At 39.5% G+C, this 24077-nt stretch overlaps 1 protein-coding gene across 3 annotated transcripts in view; it reads left to right on the top strand.

Moving 5' to 3' along the window:
- myo9b (myosin IXb) overlaps positions 1 to 22619 on the top strand; it is a 38004-nt gene extending 15385 nt beyond the window's left edge. For 2 of the 3 annotated variants that reach the window (XM_049597865.1, XM_049597864.1), the window contains 34 exons: positions 480 to 603; positions 1535 to 1624; positions 2316 to 2432; positions 2713 to 2847; positions 3319 to 3440; positions 4237 to 4378; positions 4701 to 4890; positions 5124 to 5199; positions 5610 to 5702; positions 5821 to 5860; positions 6029 to 6151; positions 6496 to 6576; positions 6697 to 6807; positions 6929 to 7051; positions 7384 to 7533; positions 7728 to 7873; positions 9735 to 10049; positions 10301 to 10382; positions 11786 to 11892; positions 12018 to 12097; positions 13265 to 13449; positions 14248 to 14355; positions 15219 to 15398; positions 15498 to 15539; positions 15635 to 15746; positions 15841 to 15914; positions 16051 to 16243; positions 18047 to 18175; positions 18318 to 18423; positions 18617 to 18748; positions 18869 to 18992; positions 20347 to 20444; positions 20528 to 20652; positions 21427 to 22619. In XM_049597865.1, coding sequence (XP_049453822.1) covers positions 480 to 603; positions 1535 to 1624; positions 2316 to 2432; positions 2713 to 2847; positions 3319 to 3440; positions 4237 to 4378; positions 4701 to 4890; positions 5124 to 5199; positions 5610 to 5702; positions 5821 to 5860; positions 6029 to 6151; positions 6496 to 6576; positions 6697 to 6807; positions 6929 to 7051; positions 7384 to 7533; positions 7728 to 7873; positions 9735 to 10049; positions 10301 to 10382; positions 11786 to 11892; positions 12018 to 12097; positions 13265 to 13449; positions 14248 to 14355; positions 15219 to 15398; positions 15498 to 15539; positions 15635 to 15746; positions 15841 to 15914; positions 16051 to 16243; positions 18047 to 18175; positions 18318 to 18423; positions 18617 to 18748; positions 18869 to 18992; positions 20347 to 20444; positions 20528 to 20652; positions 21427 to 21716 — 4345 coding nt within the window. In that variant the 3' untranslated portion in view covers positions 21717 to 22619. Of the gene's footprint in view, positions 1 to 479; positions 604 to 1534; positions 1625 to 2315; positions 2433 to 2712; positions 2848 to 3318; positions 3441 to 4236; positions 4379 to 4700; positions 4891 to 5123; positions 5200 to 5609; positions 5703 to 5820; positions 5861 to 6028; positions 6152 to 6495; positions 6577 to 6696; positions 6808 to 6928; positions 7052 to 7383; positions 7534 to 7727; positions 7874 to 9734; positions 10050 to 10300; positions 10383 to 11785; positions 11893 to 12017; positions 12098 to 13264; positions 13450 to 14247; positions 14356 to 15218; positions 15399 to 15497; positions 15540 to 15634; positions 15747 to 15840; positions 15915 to 16050; positions 16244 to 18046; positions 18176 to 18317; positions 18424 to 18616; positions 18749 to 18868; positions 18993 to 20346; positions 20445 to 20527; positions 20665 to 21426 lie in introns of all 3 variants that reach the window. The other variant, XM_049597866.1, reaches the window with a different exon arrangement.
- Positions 22620 to 24077: the final 1458 nt, after the last annotated feature.

Here is a 24077-nt window from a genome sequence, read left to right as displayed (position 1 = left end):
TGCTATGAGCCTCTACAGTACTAGATGTGCTTCCTAGAGGGCAACACTGATCTGTTTACATCAACACAGCAATGTTTATCTTCCCAGATATTGCTGTTAGTTGGCTTCAAATGCACACGTTTCACACCAGCTTTGGGTTACGACATGACTGGGACTCTGATTAACTAGCAGCAAGGTTGAAATAAACAGACAAAGAAATGTAAATAAGATACCAAAAGAAACACGTCAGTATACAGTGTGTATGACAGTATGAGAAGAAATAGTCAGTCTCTAAGTAAGTAGGAGCGAGTTAAACTTAAGGGCAAACTGAATATGAAACAGTTCAGTCAGATTATTTGTTAAAACGGATAATGGGATTAAAAGCTTTCACAGAATATACTTGTTAAAACTCCACAGTGCACAGCAAGTAAGAATTCACAGTGAATGCATTTCAGGCAGGAATAAGCAATCTGTTTGTGTGTGCCTGTTTTACTGTGCAGCATATTTTCCATCCTGTCTGCCATCCTGCACCTGGGCAATGTGACGTACACACTGTCAGAGGACACGGAGGTCCTGGAGGTTGGACCTGCTGAAGTTTTGTCCACACTGTCTGACCTGCTCAAAGTATGTTGGTTATGTATGCTAACTGCTAAAATCATCACCTGGATTTTTACCCACAGTCTCTTGTTGATTTCTAGTATTTGACAACAGCCTTTACTTGAGATGAAAACACAGTGAAGCCCCATTTCCACCAAACACTTTCAGTATGGTTCCTTTGGAACCAAAAATAAACCTTTAAATATGGTACCTAGACCCTAGGTCCGCTTAGTGTTTCCGCCGCAAGCAGGACTCTTGAGTGTGTGCTGATGGATTCACGTCGTCAACTCATACATTGAGTAACATGACAAGTAAACGATCCACCTTAAAAGTCGCCAGCAGTTGGCCCTGCAAATTAAGTTATTTTTTCTCAGACTACAGCTGATGCAAGAGGCAGCAAAACATCCTTTCATTTCATAGTTACAGTTTATTACTGTATGTAAAACTCTCCATGGTATGGACAGTGATTACATGAGCCTCAAAACCAGCCACAACTCAGCCCTGAGCAGAGTGACCGTCCGCTATTGGTCAATCAACGCACCAAAGTGTTCACAGCTCCACCTTTTAGTACCAGATCTGTGTGCTAGGTACCCCAACAGAACAGTGACCAAAAATTGGGATGGTACGGAACAGTGCCATTGGTACCATTCACAACTTTTCAGAGTGGAAGCGGAAAAAAACGCGAACCCAACTGAACTGAACTGTACCATACTGCTTGGTGGAAACGGGGCTTAACAGTGGAAATTCTCATTCAGTCAGCAGAGTTTCTCCAAGAGATGAACTGCGTCATCGCTGAGCCTAAAATAGCTCTCTGTGTTGTTAAAGAACAAACATGTTTCAACCTGTTCTGTTTGACAAATACAATAATTAGTACAGATTTTCCGTGGGATTAACAGTGTGTCACAGTAATGTGTAACTCTCTGTGTAACCATTTGTTTATTTTGTTTGTTTTTTCTAGGTGAAAAAGGAGCTACTGGTGAAGACTTTGACCAAGAGGACAGTAGTGACCACCAACGCCACCATAGTTTCACCGTACACACTACAAGAGGTATAGAGTTGAAATTCAGTATTACAGCTTCCCCCTAAAAGGAAAACTTGACCCACAAAATGATCATTGGTAAATCAATTACTCACCCAGTGTTATGTTGAATTCATGAATAAAATGCAAAAACTCTTGATAAAAGTAAGGAGTAAAAGGAGGACGATGTTTAACAACAGCTACAAAACTACATCAAATCATCCGTTTACAGACTCCCACACAACTCGTGCATTTTAATCCAAGTGTCATTCGTCCAGTTGTTTTACTGTAATTCCCATTACCGTGTTTAGGAAGTACTGAGCATATGACTGGATGAATGAGATTTATTAGATTATATTGCACGAGTTGTGTGGGAGTCTGTAAACGGATGTCTTGATGCAGTTTTGCTGTTGGTATATGTGGTCCTCCTTTTAACTCTACTCACCAAGAATGTCCTCAGTTTTTGGATTACTCCCTCACCAAGGAGGCATGCAAGAAAAACAAAGTTTTCTTCACAAATTCAACGTAACGTGATGAGTAAATGATATACAAATGATCATTTTGTTAGTAAAGTATTCCTTTTAGATTGATGATAAAATCATTAAATTTAAAACAAATATGTTTAGTTCGAGTTGGTTTAATTTTGTTGTAGGACTCCATTGAATTTTTTCATTTGAGTTTAAGTTATCTTTTCCGCTGTTTGATGTTTCTGTGTGTTCAGGCCCCCACAGTGCGGGACTCCATGGCCAAGTCTTTATACAGTGCTCTGTTTGACTGGATCATCCTTCACATCAACCACGCAATGCTCAATAGACGAGACATGGAGGAGTCAGTCTCTGTAAGTTACACAGACAAAACCTCAAACATTTGGGAGATTTGCACACTGGAAAATGTCTTATTATGTTCATATATATAACAAATGATCAAAAACATTTTGAAGCACTGACAGTAATTGACAAAGTGGGCATGTAACTGAAGTCCTACTTGCATTATTCATCATAAATACACTGTAGGTTTGGCAGTTATGTGCAGCCTTAATGTAGCTCATTAATTACACCTTGTGTGTTGGTTGTGAAATGTTGTTTGCTGATTTTTTTTATTTATTTATTTTTTTTTAGTGTTTGTCCATCGGTGTCCTGGATATGTTTGGATTCGAGAACCTCCAGACGAACAGCTTTGAGCAGCTGTGCATTAACTACACCAATGAGAAACTGCAGTATTACATCAACCAGCACATCTTCGAGCTTGAGCAAGTAGGTGTTTTTCATTAAGTCTTTCATGGCACGTCCGGGTTAGTAATATTCACTCTATTTTTGGACTCGGCATGGCTGACACATTTTATTAGATGTCTATTTGCCTTTGTACATGAATGAGTTACTATTTTGCCTGCAAAAGTATTTCAGTATCTGAAATCATGTTAGCAAAATGTAGGATTTACATTATTTTACAGACAGATGTTTTGCACCATAAAGCAGTCCTTGAAATGTTATTCCTTGTTTTCCATTTTTGCAGTCAGCATTAAGCATTAAGTTGGTCTTAAAACTTGCAGGCACTGTGGTTACTACTTTATGTTTTGCATGATTTTCTACATCCCTATTTCTGTATTTATTGTTTGGCTGTTACGAAAACATCTCCACATCAGTGCCACAGAGACACATTAATTTACATTTACATTTACTTCCACTGAGTCACCTAATTATGTAATTCTGATTAATATATTTCAGGAGGATTATGTGTCCGAGGGCATCACCTGGCAAGACATCAACTACACTGACAACAGCGACTGCATTCAGCTGATCAGCAAGAAGTCAACTGGACTCTTTGACCTGCTGGATGAGGAGAGCAAGTAGGTGAACTGTGCCTGTAGCAGATTTGTTTATTATGGTAATATCATGCAGGTCAGTTAAATTAAGGCATTTGCAGAGGATATTGAAACTGGTCAGTCTGGTTAGTCTTAGTGGTAAGTGGTTCGTCTCAAACAAGAAATGACAAGAAATTATCACCTTTTGTTCTCCGTCAGCTGATCAGTCGGTCACTACAAGAAATCCAGCTTAACTGAATTCCTTTGGATTTTGTCTTTTGTCTTCCATATTCAAGCACCAATTTTCTACAGAAAAAAAAATGTACTAAAGATATACTATTCAGGAATTGCCAGTTACTCTTTGTAAACACAATAAGTAAACTTGGCCCCTCCTCCCTACACTGCAAGCCTAGCAGTAAACAAGAAAATAAGATTATAGAGGCAGAGGACAGAGTCTCTGCAGAGAAATACACCGCCAAACACTTCTAGTGGGTCATAAGTGATGACTGAGAGGGGTTATTTTCGTATCAGTCGGTTGCATTACATTGTTTTTTTTCCGGAAAATCCTACATAGTAATGGCTTTAATACCAATTTAATAAATGTAATTTTAGGTAGTTTTGCAGGCCAGTCACCATTAACGGGAGCTGGCTAAAAATATAACTGGATGATACAGATGAAATTTAAGTCATGATATTTTTATCTGTGATATCATTATGGCTCAATAAGTAAAACTGTATGCATGGTCAAAATTAAATCATCTCAGCAAGTGTTTTTCTACCTTCTTTCCTGCACACAGTGTGTGGATATTGATATTCTGTCCTCCTATTTGTGTATCTTCAGCCTCCCTCAGGCCACAGATGAAACCCTGTTGGACAAGTTGAAGCAGCAGCATCAGGACAACCTGTTCTTTGTACCCTCCTCAAATACAGAGCCGACTTTTGTCATTCAACACTTTGCTGGACAGGTTAAATATCACATCAAGGTGGAGTACATATCCCACACTGCAAACATCTTTATTCTTAAAAATAAATAATAAACATTTGAAATTCAGTACAAGCACAATGTGACATAGTGAGGGTAGGCTGCCTGGAACCATGTTAATAAACCACCGTGGGAAAAACTGGGAAAATCTTTGAGCTAAGTGAATGATTAATTCCACTCCCTCCCCCTGAGAAGACTGTTGTTGCACTGTGAAGTTTCAGGTTGTGAATACATGTAATGAATGTTGAGCTCCAGAGATTCCCTTCTGTGTGACTACAGCAAGAATGCAGGAATACAACATGTTAATTCTTCTTGTCCTTCAGGATTTCCGGCAGAAGAACACAGAGCACATGCGGCCTGAAGTCATCTCACTTCTACGGAGCAGCGAGCGGGCGTTTGTGCATCACTTGGTTGCATCCAGTCCAGAAGCTCTGTTCAGATGGGGAGTCCTTCGAGCCACAATCCGCATCCTCACAGTATTCAAGAACTTGGGACGCCAGCGGGCAGAGTCATGTAGGTAGCTTTAGTTGCTAATAGAGCTGCATTTTAAGTTGTAACCAGCAGCTAAAGTGATTCACCCTGTAAAAGTAAAATAAAACGCTGCAGATGGGTCTTAGCAGGAATTATGTTTGTTCAGCTGACTTTTTCTGAAGGTCTCCGCATTTCAATAACATATTTTATTCTTTCTTCTTTTTACAAATCTTCTGATGATTACATACAACCAACTTGTTGAATTGTCACCACAGTATCTGCCAGACGAAGCTCCCGCAAGACCCTCAGAGAGATGAGACAGCACAGTAGCACTGTGGACAGACTGTCCAGGTAGATTTACCACACTGATGCATTTATCCTGAATTTTACTGCCAATGATATGTCTGCATTGCAACTTGATTTTTCTTTGATACAACCAAGAGTATTAAAACTGACAACAGATCTTGAATCAGGCAGGCGTTTTCTGTAACCATCAGCCATCCAGCTTTCATTCCAAGCACAGGCACCTATATTGCAATATTAATTTCTTTCATTTATTTATTCATTGTTTAATTTATCTGTTATTAGATAGAAAATCAATTCACTGAAAAACAACCATCATAAACACACAAGCACATTTCAAGAGGGAATAGTGATGCAGGAGGAACAATGTATGGTTTACCTGTAATAAACACATCTAAACACAGGTTGTTAAATGGTAATATACATTAAAAATTAAAGTACCTCTCTGACATTTACAGCAACAGCATGACTCTGGATTTCTCCTTTGATCGCTCTGATGAACATCCTCTGGATGTATTTGAAGACATCTTTGTCAATTATGAGAAGAGAAAGTAAGTGGGCCTTGTGGCTTTAGTTCAGACTCACTGATATTTAATGTCACACATTTCCCTCTCACATTCTGTTTCATGAGTCATTTGTTGAGCCTCATTTCATTTGTGTTTTGTGCAGGAAAAGTCGCAGCGGTCGACGGAAGCAGCTCATTCCAATGGTAAAATGTTGGGTGCAGCACTACACAGATGTTTGAACATGTTGAATGTGAATGAGTGACTCACTCTGTTCATTCTTCAGTTCATTTATTAATCCACATGTTCACCTAATGTCTCCCTTTGTATTGAAAGTCAGAAACTCAAAGACTTTATTATGTCTTATGAAACAGAACCTCATGGATTTGCAGTCCCTCCGACATATTGTTGGTAACGCCAGCCATGACCGAACCAGCAAAATCATTTTCCACCCTCATCGGACAACACAGCCACCGACAGCTGCCACTCAGTTTCAGGTTTGTTCTGTGTGTACCTCTGTTGAGTATTATTGCTCTGCTTAATGAACTTAAATCATGATGTGATGTGGTATTCATGTATGTGGAAAGGAAAGGTTTGGTTCACTTGTCATCTCAAAGTTAGATACTGAGTATTTGAAAGTGATTCTGACTTTTATCAGCTTATTACGCAGACAAACCTGAGGGGTTGCAATTAAAATTAAGTCAGATGGATAGAAAGGCTAGCATGGTGTTTTTCAGCGGGACAGACCTCGGTGTGAAGGTCTGCCTGCACTGAGGGCAACTGTGAATTATCTTGGTTTTAATACATCAAACATCAATCACTGCACTTCTATATCTCACAGGCCTCACTCGGAAAGCTGATGGAGACAATCGAAAAAGCAGAGCCATTCTTTATTTTCTGTGTTCGCTCTAACACTGAAAAGGTAAAATCATTTGTGAATTTCTAAATCACTATCCTGATTGCAAATGTAGTCCTGCATGTTGGAGTGTTAAACACATTCACACAGTTCATCGCTTGGGGGGGAAATGTTTTGTTTTTGCAGAAAGAGCTGCACTTCGATGAAGAACTTGTGCTACAGCAAATCAAACACATGGGCTTACTGCAGATGGTTCACATCCAGAAGTCTGGCTACAGCGCCAAATACACATTCAAGGTTTGCAGTCATTTGAGAATGATGTTGCACAGTATGAAAAGGAAAACTAAATCACCTCTGTACCTGTCAGTGAGAGGAAAGTTAATTTGCACTTCTGATAATGTTTTTCTCTTGATGACAGGAATTTGTTGAGAAGTTCAGAGTGTTGCTTCCAAAAGGAGCTACAGCAACGCCAGAGAACATAACGGAGCTGTTTGAGAAGATGGAGCTGGATAAGACCACCTATCAAATAGGAAAGACCAAGGTAAATACTCTTAATAAAATCAGTCATCTATTCTGATCTTCACTCACCAAGCAACACAATGGCAGGAGGATGAAAGTAACATTGTCATGGTGGAAAACTTACTTCACACTAAGCTAACCCATGAGTCCTGCAGGCACCCATGTTTCTGTAATGTGTTTTGAATTTAAAACATGAAACAATTAACATGACATGCAGAAATCAAAATGTCAGAGTATCAGAGAATACTGTCACTTACTAATACAAGTCACATAAGCAGTAATGCATGTATTAAAATGTACCAGTGCAAATGTTTCCAGTGGTTTCATCATTCATCCTCTTTTTCATCTCCTCAGGTTTTCCTCAAGGAGAAGGAGAGGCAACAGCTCCAAGACACTCTTAACAAAGAAGTGATGCGTCACATCATCATCCTGCAGCGCTGGTTCCGTGCCTGTCTGATGAGGATGCTCTACCTGCAAAAAAGAGATGCCACTATGGTCATACAGGTACCATTTGCAGTATTCAGAAATAGAAGATTATCAGATATCTTTTCTCATGGAGACTACTAGACAATAAAAATATTAATCCCATGGGAGGTTTCCAAGGATAGTGTACAGTAGATAGTCAGTGCCCTCCCACAGTCTTGAGAACAAATAAAGACACAGCAGACTTAAGTTGACAGAGTATTTCTGGTCTTCAGAGGAGCTGGCGTGAGTTTTATGAGAAACAAAACCGAGCTGCTACGGTGATCCAGACAGCATGGAGGATTTCCTTGAAGAAGCCAAACCGCAAACATGGGACGGAGGATGGCGAGAACACATCCCAAACCCGACCTGGACGGGACAGGTACACATGCCACTAAAGCTACACTGCTCACTTTGCAGCTGCTCTTGCTGAATACAGTGCCACTTACCGGTATGTGGAGTTTAAAGGAATATTTCACCCCTCAAATGATCCTTTGTAGAACAAATACTCACCCCATGTTAAGGTGAATTTGTGAAGAAGACTTTGGAAGACTATGAATTGAAGTCATAGAGTCTCAGTTTAACAACAGCAAAACTATATCAAAACATCACGTGCAGTATAATCCAAGTCTCATTTATCCATTACTATTGAAAACACTTTGTGTTTGTTTATGCCCTTTGTGCATACGGTAAACAGTGCAAGAGCCTGACTTTGCCATGCCTGAGACTGTTTATGTGTATGTGTTTGAAATACTAAGGTTTTAGTAAAAATGCATGTGTTTGGGAAGTACTGAGTTTAAAACTGGATAAATGAGACTTGGATTTTACTGCACTAGATGTGTGAGAGTGTGTAAAAAGATGTTCTGATATAATTTTGTTGTTGTTAAACATGGTCCCCTGTGACTTTAATTCATCAAGAATTTTCTCTGTTTTTGTTCACTGTGGAGGTATGCGAGAAAAACGTTTATTCACATATTCTGTGTAACACAGGGTGAGTAATTGATAGACTAATCATCATTTGGGGAATGAATTATTATTATTTAACATGTTATAACCTCCTGAGACCCTGTGTCCTCATGAGGACATCACATTTTGGGTTTACTTGACCTTGACTTCATTCTACTTAACTTGCTGTCCTCGTTTATGGACACTTTTTGTGCCATTTTATGGTTGAAACTTGTTCATTTATGCTTATTAATGTTGGTAGTTTTATGTTGTGTACAGATTTGACCAATTTTAGCAACAGTAACAAGCTAAGACACTGTTAATCCGGAAGTACTAGTTGGAGGACCAGGGACTTACTTATCGTTGACAGTGTTACGTTTTGGGTTGTTTTTTTTTTACTTATTGGGTCCTATTCATCCCATATGCTGAATGAGAAATTAAAAATGCATACCAAACAAAAGTTCAGGTCTCAAGAGGTTAAACAATGTTACACCTCTATTTTGGAATAGAAGCCAACACATGCTCTGTATGAAAGCAGGTTCCCAGAAACACCTGAACATGAAAAGCCTAAATATTGGGTAAATATTTTTTTGACATGACATGACAGGTGTAGTGTTTTAATGTGCAGTGTGCCATCCACCCAACCCAACTTAAATACAGCACTTAGAAAAGCTGCATTTATAATCCCAGTTCAACTGAGTTTTTATTCAACAACATCTAATAGTGTGCCTGTCTTTGAAAAGACACACAGGCATTGTCGTAAAAAAGAAGAAACTTCTGTGAGCTGTTGCGGCATTAATGTCACATGAATGGGCTGGCAGTGGGTGCTCTGTTCAGGGACATGTGTGCAGCAGGTAGAATATTATTCAAAGACAATCCTAATGAGCCAACTGATGTCTTTTAAACAAACACTTTCAATAAGGATCCATAATTTTTATTATTTAAGAATCTTGACCAAGATACGTACATAGAGAACATTTTATAGATGAAAATAAAATTGCCAGGTCTCTCTTGTGGCCGGCTGTTATATAGTATAAACACATATTTATGGCGTTTCTGCTCTGCAACACGTTCTGCGTCTGTGCCAACATACATGCTGATACCAATATATCTTTGATAATCTATGGTGGGTTATCATCGGCCCGGATTTTATCTAGACAGTTAGGTCATTGTGGTTTGGTTCACTGTCTGTGCATTTCAGGTAAAATTAGTCTCAAATCAGACATTAAAGCGTTAGTGTTTATATTACAGATATGTTGCTGTGATGCAAGTCTTATTCAGTGCTTCTCACATAACAGCTTGTCAAAAAAGGAGTTAAGAAGGCAGCACAAAGTGGAGCTCAGCCCCAACAGGTCCAGGAGCAGGGAGAAGGGAGAGGGCAGAGTATCCCCTCCCCCTCTCAGCAGACCCTTCTCCGTTCCACTTGACCCTAAAGTGGATAGTGATGACGGCTCGGCCAGCCCCTCCAAGAGCAGCTCGCTTCAGCGCTACCAAGACATGGGGGGCATCAAGGAGAAGGCCGAGAAGTGGAGGGAAAGAAAGAGCGACGGTGATCCGACAGATGAATCAAGTCCAGAAATACAGCGACGACAACACAAGAAAGATGACTTTCAGTAAGTATCTTCAACTCATATTAGTCTTTCTTCCAAAAATGTCGCAGCTTTGTTAATGTGGCCCCGACAAACTGTTGTAATAACGTCATAAACTTGCTTTGAGTTTCACCAGTCTGATCATGTCTTTATATTTATCTATCCTGTTTATGTCATGGTAAGATGTTTACATGGCAAATATTTCTCAAAATGAATATCTTGATTCAGTCCGACAGTGGTCCACAGCTCTGCTCTTATTTCCTTCTGCAACACAGGCGCAAAATAAAGTCCATGTCTGTTGATGAACTGTCCAAGATCAGCTCATCAGGCTCTGACAGCTCGCCCTCTTCCAATACGGTAACTTTTGTCAATATGTTTCTACATAATCCAACACACTGTGTCTTCACCCACAGCTAGAACGTTCAATCAGTTTTCTTTTTGTTTCTCATATAGTTGTTGTTAGTGTCGAGTACAACATTAAATGTTGGCATTGGCTTTTAAAAATTCAGTAGTTCTGTGTGCTGTAAGCTGACAAACACACAGATGGTGGCTCCTTACACATGAATCAAAAAAGGCCTCCCAGTCTGTGCCTCATCACCTTTCCTGGCCCAATTAGGTCAGGGTGCGCCTCCGCAAGCAGCCCAAACGCAAGCGGCGCTTAGCCTACGCCCGCAGTGGTTTGATGATGAACTTGGGGGGCTCCAAGGAGAGCGAGTACTGGAGCTTTCCACTGCCTCCCATCACCCCCCATGTGTCCAACCTGAAGGGCTCAACCAGTAGCATGGATGTCCGGGCCCTCAAATCCCAGGTCAAGGTACTGACCGAAGGGATGTTTTGATGGATCACGACTCTCCTCTGCATGCAGGTCTTGCATGTGTATGTCCGAAAGGTTGCATTGCTCTGCGATTTCTCATTTCTGCCCTGCAGCCCAGGATAACAAAAAGACCTGTTGCATATGAAAACAGAAAAAAGGACTCTCACAGCCCGTTTCCAAAGCTTATTTCCGTTTTTTGGTCACTTAAAAATCAAGACAGGGACTGTGACTTTGATTATTTTGGCTTGTTACTTAATTTCATGTTTATTGTACAAAATACTGAACACAAAGCCACAAATTAAGACTATCAGATTTTTGAACACAATCATATTTTCTTTTTTTCATCATATTATCTTATTTAACAATACACACTATCATACTAATAAACCAATAGTTAAATGAACCATGTCCTTCCGGTTATGGCAAAAATCATCATTCTTTAAATATTATAAACACCACTGGAATATCATTGATTATTTACAAAATTTATGCAATTGGTGTTAAGAGCAAATAGCATCTAATTATGAACATATAAACGGGGGGGATAAGGTTTAAAACTAAATGTGTAAATAAATGTTTTAACAAACTGACACAATATTGATATATGAACTAACTTGGCACGTACTAATTAAAGCAAAAAAAGGTCAACATTCAGCTGGTGGCAGGAGACAGTGCAGCTGCTTTGCATGAGTTAAAAATGGTGGTGGAGGACGACCACTATGGGGCTAATATTTTGTCATGTTTATGTGGCCTGATTTGGTGGTGGTGGTGCAGCAGTGGTGCAGCCGCTGCAGGGAGACATGGTGGGGAAAGAGGACTGACTCTTTTACCTGGGTATCAGGAGGGCGTTTTTGATTTTCCTGTCAGACTTGTTTTTTTATAGTTGTTTGTTTGCAAGTTTTTATGCTTTGACTCACAGCATGTCCGTGTTTTGATACTGTTGCAGATGCCATCAGAACCTGATGGGTCAAGGTTCAGTCTTCCAGTCAGTAGAACGAATGAGGAGTCGGAACAACATGGATCTAACCAGTCACAACTCACAACTCCTGAGAAGTAAAACTCTTTACTCAGTTTAAAGCAAATTTTTCAATGTTTTAAGCCAAGCATTATGTTTTTGACCATACTTAATGTATTTGATGTTGCGACATAGAATTGATACAGACTGTCTTTTTCTACAGGGTTTGGTTTCTCAGTAGATTCCTGAAAAAGCGGGGGCCCAAGTATTCCCCGGGCAGCGACTCCCCGTCAGATAAAGCAGGTAACCTAAAGCAGCAGAGGAGCAGTCTTGATGTATTTATTTGTACAGTGCAGATACTTCAACATGTACACATGCAGTGCACTTTAGATAGGCAGCAACGGGTTGAAAGTACTGTAGTATAAACAGAATCTGAATTACTTCAAGACAAGGTCTGAAAGAAGGGGGAAAAATAGGAAACAGAAAACACAACAGTGTAACAGCTTTCTATACATAATTTTTCTCATGACATTGGTGTTTGTTCATTGGACCTCACAGGTGAAGTTCAAAGTTTACCATCACACACCACTAGTTAACACACTTCTCCCTCTTTTTTATGTTTTATTTATGCAGTTGTAGACATAAAATGGCACAAACAGAGACAAAGAGTGATGCATTGTCTGTAAATATCTTGAAGAACTTACAGAAAAAATAAGCATGCATCCAAACCAAAGAGAGAAAAAGGAGAGCGAACCAAAAAACAAACTGATAAAAAACAAAAATGGACAAACAGCTGGGACAAGGTGTGGATGTGTCTGCCTTGTGTCTACATCAAGGTTGTGTATCAGTTATCCTCTAAAACTGGTAATAACAGCACATCATCCACACATTGAAAGAAAGGCTGCCACACTGTATAAAATGTGGATGTTAATTCTTATTTATCACTTGTGTCTATTTTTTTTCTAGTTTAGAGAGTTGCAACAGATCTCTCACCCAGTGAGTGTGAGTGGGAAAACTAGGCTTCTTCCAGAACATTGAGATTAAGCGTTTTGCTGAAAACTGCAAAATCTTTTTTTAGCTGAGACATTTTTGCTTCCTCAGGTAAAACCCCAAATAGTGCTGCAAATGGACAAAGGGCTAGAGTCTGGCACACCACCTCAAAGATAGTTTTAAAAATAGAAGTCCTGTATAAATGTGAAGACAGGCATATCCAGAGCATGTGGAGTATTGTGGCATGGGTCTGATGGCATTTATTGCATGACCATTGTATGGAAATACTCTAACACACCTTCTTCTCTTCACTGCCATCTGGAGGTGATTTGCTGATCAGCAACATGGAGCAATATGTGCAAAGCAAGGTCTTCTTGAGGAGGCTCCAAAGTATCTTACACATCAGCAGCAGAGTAACTGTATAAACTTGTAATTGGTCCTGTCAGCCTGATAATGCCACATTTTCTCATCTGTGTGCAGTCACCTTGGCCAGCTACACTCCACACAGCTATCACATGCCAAACCAGAGCATTGAGAGGGCCAATCGAAACCCGACCATTAAAATCAGCCGGGCCACGCGGGCATTGCAGTGTAACACGTCTCTGGACCGTGAGATCACCAACCCCAATGAGCTGCGAAACCTGGACGAATTCCTCGGCGAGCAGGTGAGATCAGCACCTGAGGAGGGTTAACTGAAGCTCAGCCGATGACCGCTAACTCCAGTTTTATTTATAGCACCTTCTAAATTCTGATACACATATGAAGTAATTCACTTGTTTGTGCTGTAGAAGTGCAGTTTTGTGTACATCATCATGCTATAGCTCAGCTCTTTTACACAGTTGTAAAACATCTTCATCACACTTGTAGTACAAATATACGCCATGGCTGCAGCAGTGTGATGGCTGAGGGGAAGGGTGGTGGGGATTACCAGTAACAACAGTGTTGTGAATACTTATGTTATGAAATTAAAGAGTAGCTGAGGAAATCCTCTCCTAAAATAACAAGTGATTCCAGTAAATCAGTGAGAAATCACTGATGAGGGGAGTTTTGATCATTTATTGTATTATCTTACAAGTTATGTGTCTGTTTATACAGTTTTTGGTATTTATATATATTTCTGTAATGCATTATTCCTCTAGTAAATTTCATTTTGTCTATTTTCATATAGTTTCATAGTGGAGTAGTTTGTTTTTCCAAGATAGAAATTGTGATGTTATTATTGTTCAGTCTCCAGTGGATTTTGGAAAAAATCTCAAGCATGATGGACACTAAATATTGTTTGTATAATTTTAGTAATCCTGTGTTCTTAGGGCTCCCTGACAGCTGAAAGGTTAAGGCACATACAATGACTTTCCTGTGTGACATGACATATATCTCACCCCACTAAAGGCAAACTTGCTGAAGGAATAAAAATCTAAATCCTTTGTTCTACATGTTCATAATTTCCTCATCTTTGTCTTCAGGTGTTAAACCTGCAAAATAGAATTAAAGACCTGTCGCCAACAGAGACCATCTTCCTCAAAGCCACCGTGCACTTCAGAGACACCATCAAAGGCATGTACTCTGTCCAGGTCAGTCCAGCTTCTTCCTCTTTACAATATAAAGTTTGATGAAATAGAGGGAACATGTATCTACCATTCATTTCGAGTTTTTTTGAATACTTTACAGTGTTTCAAATGTTGGACTGACTGTTAAAATAAATCATTGTAAGTCTGCTACTAAGGCCACGTTCAGTAACAGGGCTTAATGCTCAATTCCAATTATTTCCCAGATCCAATCTTTCTGCCTACACTGTTCACATTTATGTTTGAAGTGACCCATATTTGACATCAGTGTGAACCGATCTCTGCCCTCAATCGCCTCACATGCAATCAATAACGTCTCACACAGGTGTGTCAGAACAATAACAAAAAGCATCACATTTATTAGACAGACATTTTGGGGGGGGGGAAATGAATGTCAAAGCAGTGCAAGCATCAAGAGTGATCCAACCTCTCAAAGCGCTTTTACATTGTCACATTAACCCATTCACACACACATTCATACACTGGTGGCCAAGGCTACCACACAATGTGTCACCTGCTACTCAGTTTAGATATTAACACACACTCACAAACTTATGGTAAAGCCATCAGGAGCAATATGGGGTTTAGTATCTTGCCCAAGGTTACTTCGACGTGCAGGCGGGCATCGACCAGCCAATCTTCCAATTAGGGGACGACCCGTTCTACCTCATCTTGAGCCAGAGCCGCCTGGACTACATGTGAAATATTTCTGTGTCCTCACTACTCTGAAGAAATGTGACCTGTGTCACATGAGAGCAAGAACATCGGATTTGGGCCACATATGCTTGTGATGTGAACATAGCCTAAAATGCTTGAAGGTGGAAAGTGGTCACTTACTGAACTTTTCATGCACACTTTGTGACCAACAGAAGCCCCAAATCGGCTACAAAGATCTGATGAAAGGCTACAGCAACAAAGTGAACACGCTTGCAGGGACCAAGAGGAAGAAGTCGGAAGTCGCGCTGGTGGTCAACTTGTTCCAGTCTGTTCTGGATGGCTTTATTAGGGCCGAGGTAAAACGAAAGAGTCACGAGTCTGAACCAACCAAGGTAAATTTTATAATTTCAATCAATCATCAGTCTCTGTATTACCTGGTGATGATAAACTATTAAGACTCACTCATATATCTCACCTCTGGCTTCTCTCAGTCCACCAAGACGACAAAGAAGAGGAGGAAAAAGGAAAAATGTGTAAGCTGAATATCTTAACTTGCACTGTGAAGTTTCTGCACCATACATCCTGGTGAATCATCCCAGTGCAATGTCTGTGCTTCTTCTCTCTACAGCCTAACGGTCCTCTGGATCACCTGTTCAGCACATACCAGGTGAACGTCATGCAGTCATGTGACTTGTGTGGCTCCTACATCTGGGCAATGGAAAAAGCCTACATGTGCAGTGGTGAGTTCAAAGAGCTGAAAGATCACAAAATGTAACAGCATTTGAAAAAAAAATTAAAGGGCCACAATTATTATTTTTTTGTTTTGTCTTATAGCTTGCAAGTTAATATGTCACAAAAAATGCCTGAACAACGTCATCACAGATTGCTCGACACGGTGTGCCAGACGGGTAGGAACTGACATCTTTAAATACTCCTACAAACACTATAATATGATTAAATAACTAAAAACATACACATCACATTATCAAAACTTCCTGCCCATAAATCCCTCGTATGTCCTGCTCTCATGTTTGCTTGTGTTAGGATGACAGTGTACCTGGCTCCCTTCACTTTGGGGTAGAGGTGTGTGTCCTCACCAATAAAGTCACCACTGTCCCTAAAGTGGTGGAGTTGCTGCTGCTGCACGTGGAGATAAATGGCCTCTACACAGAGGGAATTTACCGCAAGTCGGGCTCAACCTGTCGAGCGAGGGAGCTCCACCAGATTATGGAGACTGGTAAGGAGTTATTTGCACACCAGGTCACACTTGAAATTTGCCAGCAAGCCAGCAGATCCAGTCAGCTACGGTCCACTTGATTAGAGTTCCACACAAAATGATGTTCCTGGTTTTATTAAGTGGTATGATTGAAGTGGAGCGAGGACAACCACTGTCAATGGAAAAAAACGTTCCTGTGGACTTTAAGTGGGAGAAAATTACTTTATCTACCAGGGAGACATTTAAAATGATATGACATGACAAGATTTCCTTTGTTCTCTACATGTTTTTTCTTTGTTGTCTAGTCTCTCTTAATTTGTATGTTTTTGTAAAAAAAAAAAAAAAGATTTTTGTATATAGTTCAGGTCCAGACTAAAGGCCTTTGCACACTGAGTCTGTTTTTTCTTCCGAAATTGTTACACCTTGAAATAAATACGACATCAGGCTGTGTCAATCATGTTCGCCCACTGAGTCCGAAACTTCATTCATCATTTTTTCGGAAGAGGTTTGATTTTCTGCATTTTTTTGCATCTGTCAGAAGCCTGTTTGACAAGAATCTGTGAAGAAAATGTGGTGATAGGACACAGCCGTAACAAGATGGAGGAATGGGGCACACAGAATCATTTCATCACTCAGATAGCTCACTTTCAGTAGGTCAGATAGATATATTTGGGTTGGATAATGATGAAGAGGAGAGAAAGACAGAGAGGGAAGGAAGCTCTGCCACTTCATGCAGCTGCAGTGCCACATGGCAGACAGGGAGGGAGTGGTGACAGTCAGATAGGTAACTTCAGTGGAGTGAGGCAAAGATAGAAATGTGTCTTTTCATTTCATCAAGTCTTGCAAATTTTCACAACAAACAGAACAATAAAACGCATTAGAATCAGTGAGCAAGGTTTCTGTGCATAACGATTTTGTTCGGATGCATATTAAAAAAGCACAGCTGGAAAAAAAGGGACTCAGTGTGCAGTGGCCTTTAGACATATTGTAACTTAAAACTTATAACGTTTGATAACTTGCATGCTGTATTTTCAAAACATTTTTTAAAAAATGTGTCAAAATGATCACTTGAATATCAGTTATTCACCCAGTGCCCAGTGTTAGGATGAATTCTTGAAGAAAACCTTTCTCACATGCCTCCAAGAGTCCAAAAAGTGAGAACATTTTTGATGGATTGAAGTCACGGGTCCGTGTTTAACAACAGCAAAACTATATAAAAATATCTGTTTACAAACTCACAGCCAACTCATGCAGTGTAATCCAAGTCTCATTTATCCAGTCATATGCAGGTAGCGTGCTTGGGCAACCGCATGTGTTTAAACTTTGCTTGTGTATTCATGAAATCCCATCTCCTAGCTTGCTCATCAGCCAGGAGTTCTGCTGTCACTACTAATGCTGCTACTAATACTAAGGTTGAGTAAAAATACATGTGTTTGAGAAGTACTGAGCATACAAATGGATAAATGACACTCGGATTATACTGCACGGATTGTGTGAGAGTTTGTAAACATTTGTTTTGATATAGTTTTGCTGTAGTTAAACACGGCCCCCTATCACTTTAATCGATCAAGACATTTCTTCATTTTTGCATTCATCATTTACCAGTATTGTGTGAGAAAAGCTTTTTCTTCACAAAGTAAATGTAGACCAGGGAGAGTAATTGATACATGCAAATATGATCAGTTTGGGGTTGAAGTATTCCTTTAAGTAATTATAAACCTAATGCTTCTATCATTATAATACTAAAATTTCATCATCACATAATAATCATAATTTTATATTTCTCGGTGTCTCTCATCTGTGTGTTCTGTCTTGTGGTATCAGATCCTGAGAAACCATGTTTAGACAACTACCCAATCCACACCATCACAGGTTTGGTTAAACGTTGGCTCAGAGAGCTGCCAGACCCCCTCATGACTTTTTCGCTCTACAACGACTTTCTGCATGCTGTTGGTGAGTAAAATATTGATAACAGCAAATGCCCACAGTGGAGAAGCTACAACTATAGATGTCTTTTGGGATTTTTCAATTTAAAAAAACTGTCAAATATTGCTGACATGGAAGTTTGTTGATCTCCATGTTTGTTTGCCTCCAGAGCTGCCCGAGAAATCTGAGAGAATTAAGGCTGTGTACCAAAAGGTTGAAGAACTTCCTCCTGCTAATTTCAACACATTAGAGCGGCTCATCTTCCACCTTGTCAGGTAGGAAGATCTCCACTGTTCCCCTCTACTGTGTCTGCTCTGTAACTGAAGTGTTTGTTTCATGTGTTGTCAAAACAAAATGATTTCCACTGTATTCTAAAATGTGGGTTGCAAAGAATCCTCCACTCATTACTCTGTTGATTTTTTGTGTTTGATATAAAGTCCTGTGAGATCTTGATCTGTGTGTTTTTAGGGTTGCAAAGGAGGAAGAGCACAATAAGATGTCACCGAGCTCTCTTGCTATTGTGTTTGCCCCCTGCATCCTGCGTCCAAATGACAGTGACGATCCCTTCCTTGGTATGAAGGATGTGTCCAAGACTACCAAGTGAGACTTACAGCACACTCTCCTAACTCTTCAAGAAGTTTACACTTACACCGTATGTCTCTCTAGAGAGGGTCGTTGTTTTTATAGGGATGAATTCATCATTTACTGTGCTACCTGCAGGTGTGTGGAGATCCTAATCACTGAGCAGCTCAGACGTTACAACGAAAAGATGCAGAATATCCAGGAGCTGGAATTTGCAGAGGCCATAGCTGTCAATCAGCTCAAACTGAGGAGACAAAACACGGTGAGAGAAAACTACAAGACCAAAGGAAGATCATGACACCATCACAAGCATCATGAAATAACAGCTGGATCAAGCAGCTTTTGTCAGTCATTTAATTTTTTTTTTTTTTTGTTCGTCAATCTGGCTGGAATATTTCAAAAATGCATCAAGACAGCACAGACCTGCCACATCAACTCACAAAAATATATATTAATTTCACTGTAAGGCATTTCTGCCAGCAGTTATGATACAACACATTTAATTTTAAAAAAAAAAAAGGGGGTTCGAAGGACAACAAAATTTGACAATAAAAAGACAGTAGATAATATAATATATGTAGACACAGAGACAAGTCAGAATAATTAAAATATAAAAGAATTAATGAAAAATAATATTAGGAGAATGACATTAATTAAAAACCAAACTAAAAAACATAGGTTTTTAGTTGTCAGAGCAAATCAAATAAGATAAAAATAAATAAGACGAGAGAGAACTTTATTTATTTTAAGGCAGCATCTCTTACAGCTCTTGGTAGGCTATTTCAGAAATTTGAAATTCCATAATTTTGAAGCATAGCTAACAAAAGCTGTGGTGAGTTTTGTTTATTTGAAAACCCAGCAGTAGTGGATCTGAGAGCTTGAGAAGGATTATATAATGACAGAGAGTCTGCAATCTAGGACTGTCCCAAATCATCGAGAGCTTTAAAAACAAATGGAAGATCGTTGTTTTCTTAAAGATACTAGGAGCAGATGAAGCACAGCTAAAACCAGGGTTATATGTGCTCTCTTCCTTGTTTTGGTTGAAAGTCTAGCAGCACAATTATGAATAAGTTAGAATTCTTCAAATCTCTGATTCAGAAGCCTAGTAAAAAGAGCATTGCAATGATCTATTTGAAATAGAAGTGTGAAAAAGTTTTTCAGCATCTTTATAGGTAAGGAATGGCCGTACTTGGACTATGTTTCTTTGGTGATAAAAAAGCTGTTTACTTCACCTTATTTATTTGTGAAGTAAAATTTTCACATAAAAACGTGAGCAAAACAGCTTTTTTTAAATTGTTGTTAACTTGATATAAATCCGAGAAAAGAGACATTTAAGAAATTAACATCCTTGTTTATATTGGTTTTAATCCATACATTTATACCTGGGAGATGAGTAGCATAAGCCAGAGTCACCAATGGTCACCTAACATTTACTGCATATCATTGTTAAACAAAAAAGTCCAAGTCCAAGTCTCCACCATTCTTGCATCTACAGTAAATGACCCAATTGCTAAACTTCTAAACAGTAGATTACAGTAGTTGAGGAGCAGTTAGTTTTTGGAGTAAAATTCATCTGATTTGGAGCCAGTGTCCTGATTATCCTGATCTCTGTGCAGATTGTTGAAAAGCCGTCAGAGCTCGATGTTCCTCAGCCAAATTCGGATGAAACGGAGAGGGTCCTCATTGACAGGATCAAGTCCATCAAGCAAGAGAAGTGAGCTGAGATTTTTTCATGCAGTGTTAAATGCATTTTGAGCAATGAGTCTGAATAATAACATCTTGTTTTGTTTCTCTCAGGGTGGACTTGGCCTGCAGGTTACCTGACCTTGAGCAGGAGAACTCTGACAATGACAACCTGGACTCATCGTCATCAATGAGTTCAGAGAGTTTAGAGGATCGCATGGGCAGCCTGGACTCGGAAGGTCAGTAGGGAGGTAAGGTACCTTCACCTTCCTCTAGGTATCAGAATACAACTCACTCATAAAGTTAAAATGATCCCCACTATGGCACATGGGATATTGGATAGTATGTGTGTAGGGAAGAAATAACAAGAGACTGGGTCGTACAATGAATCTAAAACCAAAAGTATATGAATGGCTACACTGTGAGCTGGAGATACACCTGCTTTTGAACCACACGTAGATCTTTTATTGCAACAGTTGTGAGGTAAACAGTAGAAATGCGCTGCGTACATACACATTAATAGGCCATCACAGCGCCTCAGTGGATGGCGTTACCTCGTGGTCCAGCAGAAGTTGAGCCAGGTTAAACTTCTTTTGTTTTTTTACCCGCTATGTTCACACAGTGAACTGTACCATCTGAGTGACCTCATTAAAATAAGTGAGAAAGCTGCATTTTTTTTACACTTGGCCAAAAAGTGGGCATCATTCTCAGATTGTCAGTTTGAAAAATGTTACTAAAGTTGATGAACGCAGCCCCACCAATGCATACGAAGTAGTCTGTTAAGAGCATACTGACATTGTCAGACTACACAACCAACACTTTGTTTGAAGCACCCTGAGGCCCTGAGAAAGTATTCACAATAGAGTGGAGGATCTAATTAGATGTTAGGCTTTCTTTAACCCCACAGACTGTGTGCCTGCATTACAGTAGCTGGTTCTGTTTATGTCTTTGGGTTGACAGTGCGTTTGTACACATAGCTCTAACCAAATATGTTTGCTTATCTGATATTCTAGTACCAGCAAAGGTGACCATGCGACTGAAAACTCAGAAACCCGAGTGCCCGCCTAAACCTCCTGACCTGGCGCAGAGAGTCAGAAGTCTGATGGCTCAAACAAGTGATGCACACAAAGAGTTTGCATCAGGACAAAAGACAGATGTTACCCAGTCCATGTGCTTCCTGCCCAGCCCAGACAGCCCCTCCCCACTCAGCGAGCCCCAAATCACCAGTAAGACTTTCAAAGGGAGCTTTGATGACCTGGACATCCCTTACATCGATGAGGATGAAGATCTAACCTGCGCATAACATGACAAGTTGTAATCAGTGGAATATTCCCAAGTATGTGTTATTAGTGTGTTATGTCAAAAAAGAACTGTGCACTTTGTTTTATAGACTTTTCCATTTGTCAATGCTGCTATGGAAACAACGTGCTTCGAGAGTTAATATGTATTTAATGGGTGATCGTATTAATTGTCCCTTCAGAGTTTTTATAAGAGATCTGGAGAAGACCCAACAGCAAGGACTCCTCGGCCTCTTTATATACAATGCTCTGTATGTGATTTTAAACATATTTCAGAATTGTACAGTTCACATTTTATAAAATGTAGGTACTCTAGTTCAGTTCTGTGAAGCTGTGTGACCAGCTGTGTCTCATCTGTAGAGAAAAACAGGACAACATGACGAGGAGCGACTGAGGACACAAGTGTCTCCTTTACTAATGGACATTATTCTGAGCTTGACCACTATGATACTAATGGGATTTTATGGTGTTTGTGAAAAAAAGTATTGTAAGAGTACCAAAAAGGTTCACGAGAGAATCAGAGTGCTTCTCCATTGTACAGAGTGCGAACGGTGCATATTGAGCTCTCGTCGAGTGCACTGTTGTGAAACGTTTCAGTTCTGTTTTTCCTGCTTCTCACTTTCCTGTGGTAACTACTGCTGTGACTGACCACTGATTCAATACACCTGTGAGGGGAATGGCCACATTGCTGCCTGTTAGACTGACTGAAAATACTTCCCTCTGTCACTCCTCTTGGTATTGTGAGGCTGTGCAGTTCCACCACGTAAACATTCTGTGTTTAGACTACATGTAGGCTTTAAATATGCACGCCTGTACATTTTATATGGGGTAGGAATAATGCATATTGGGGTGAATGTTCTCCGAGTTTGTTTTTTGTCACCAACTAAAATAAACTGACCATTTCCAAATGTCTCTTGCTATAATAGGATACAAATCAGTGTAACCAGTGCTACAGCTTCAGCTACCACGCGTCTCTAAAAGGGATACTTTGTGGGTTTACAACCAGCTTTGTATATTAACAGTGTGGGTAGTATGTGCAAATGAGCTGTGTTAAACTTCCCTTCATCTCACCTGCAACCAGATCTCCAGTGAATTTTTTGCTGGCTCCAGGGCTGCTGCTCGAACTACAGATTGTGCTTCTGTATTTTTATATGCCCACCTCCACGAACACAAAGAGTTAAGAAGCAGATTTAGAGGAGACATGCCTCAAACGCAGACCAAACTTGGATCAAATATTGTTTCTAGTGTCGAAACAGCCAGGCTTTTAGCAAGTTATCCATCAGCTGGAGTGTTTACTGGTCCGGAGTAGGTCAGTGCATTGTGGTAGTTGTAGGTTTTCTACCTCTTTAGCAAAAGCCCTTTTCCTCTGTTTTCTCTGGTCATGTAGCATCAATTTCAAAATGTGTCTTTCTATTGCATAGTCAGCCCACTGTTATTGAAAGACCATCTTTCCAGCAGTGAAATACATTTTTTCTTTAAGTATATCATATTAGTTTGGTTTTTATCATATAGTATATCATATTCTGTTAAAAAAAACAGGTCAAGGATTAAAAAAGTAAATGAAAAACAGCACAACTTCAAAAAAGAACATGAAATATTATTTGTGGAAAGATCAGTTAGCAACAATACCACCAAGGAAACTAAAAATTGTACTTCAGGTGGATGTTCTAAAGAGAAAGAACTGTCTTTTGTATCAATTAGAAAATGAATGAAAATAGTAACTATAACAGAGCAATTTGGGATAAATATTTCTCTATTTAATGTAACTGACAAAGTAGCTGGTCATAAAAATGCTTCTACTCTTGGTGAAACTACTCTGTCTAGATCAGAAAACTTTAAATTAGGCTGACATTCTTTGTGAAATTACATCTCTGATTTGATCGCTACCAAGCATTTCACAAGACTAAACTTTTTAATTAATGACTCACTAAAAATTTCCCACAGTTGCATAGCTGCACACACCCTCTGGCATGTTTCCAGCACAAACGGTTTCACTTTTAATCATGCACCACTTTGTTTTCACAGAAATCTAAACTTTGCATGAGAGCATCACTCATTTACTCTGAGAAATGTTTTATGGATGCTAATTTCCATAGTTCTTGATTATCCTCTAAAATGATTGATATTATGCCTCGGAATGTATTAACATGTTGTTTTACATGGATTAATTGCAGGTGCAAAACATTTAAATTAATTTGATGACCTTTAGGGAAAACCCTAATGTGTGTAGATGGAAAGAGAGCCTACATAATTCAACATATTTTGAAATATTTTGAATCCCCTGTAACAGTGACAACATAAAACAGGTGAGAATGGATTTTACCATCCTCATTAATTTCAAAGGGATTAACACAATTTAATTTGAC

The sequence above is a fragment of the Epinephelus fuscoguttatus genome, linkage group LG15, assembly GCF_011397635.1.
Source record: "Epinephelus fuscoguttatus linkage group LG15, E.fuscoguttatus.final_Chr_v1".
Taxonomy (NCBI): Eukaryota; Metazoa; Chordata; class Actinopteri; order Perciformes; family Serranidae; genus Epinephelus; species Epinephelus fuscoguttatus.
This window is presented reverse-complemented; position numbering and strand designations above follow the sequence as displayed.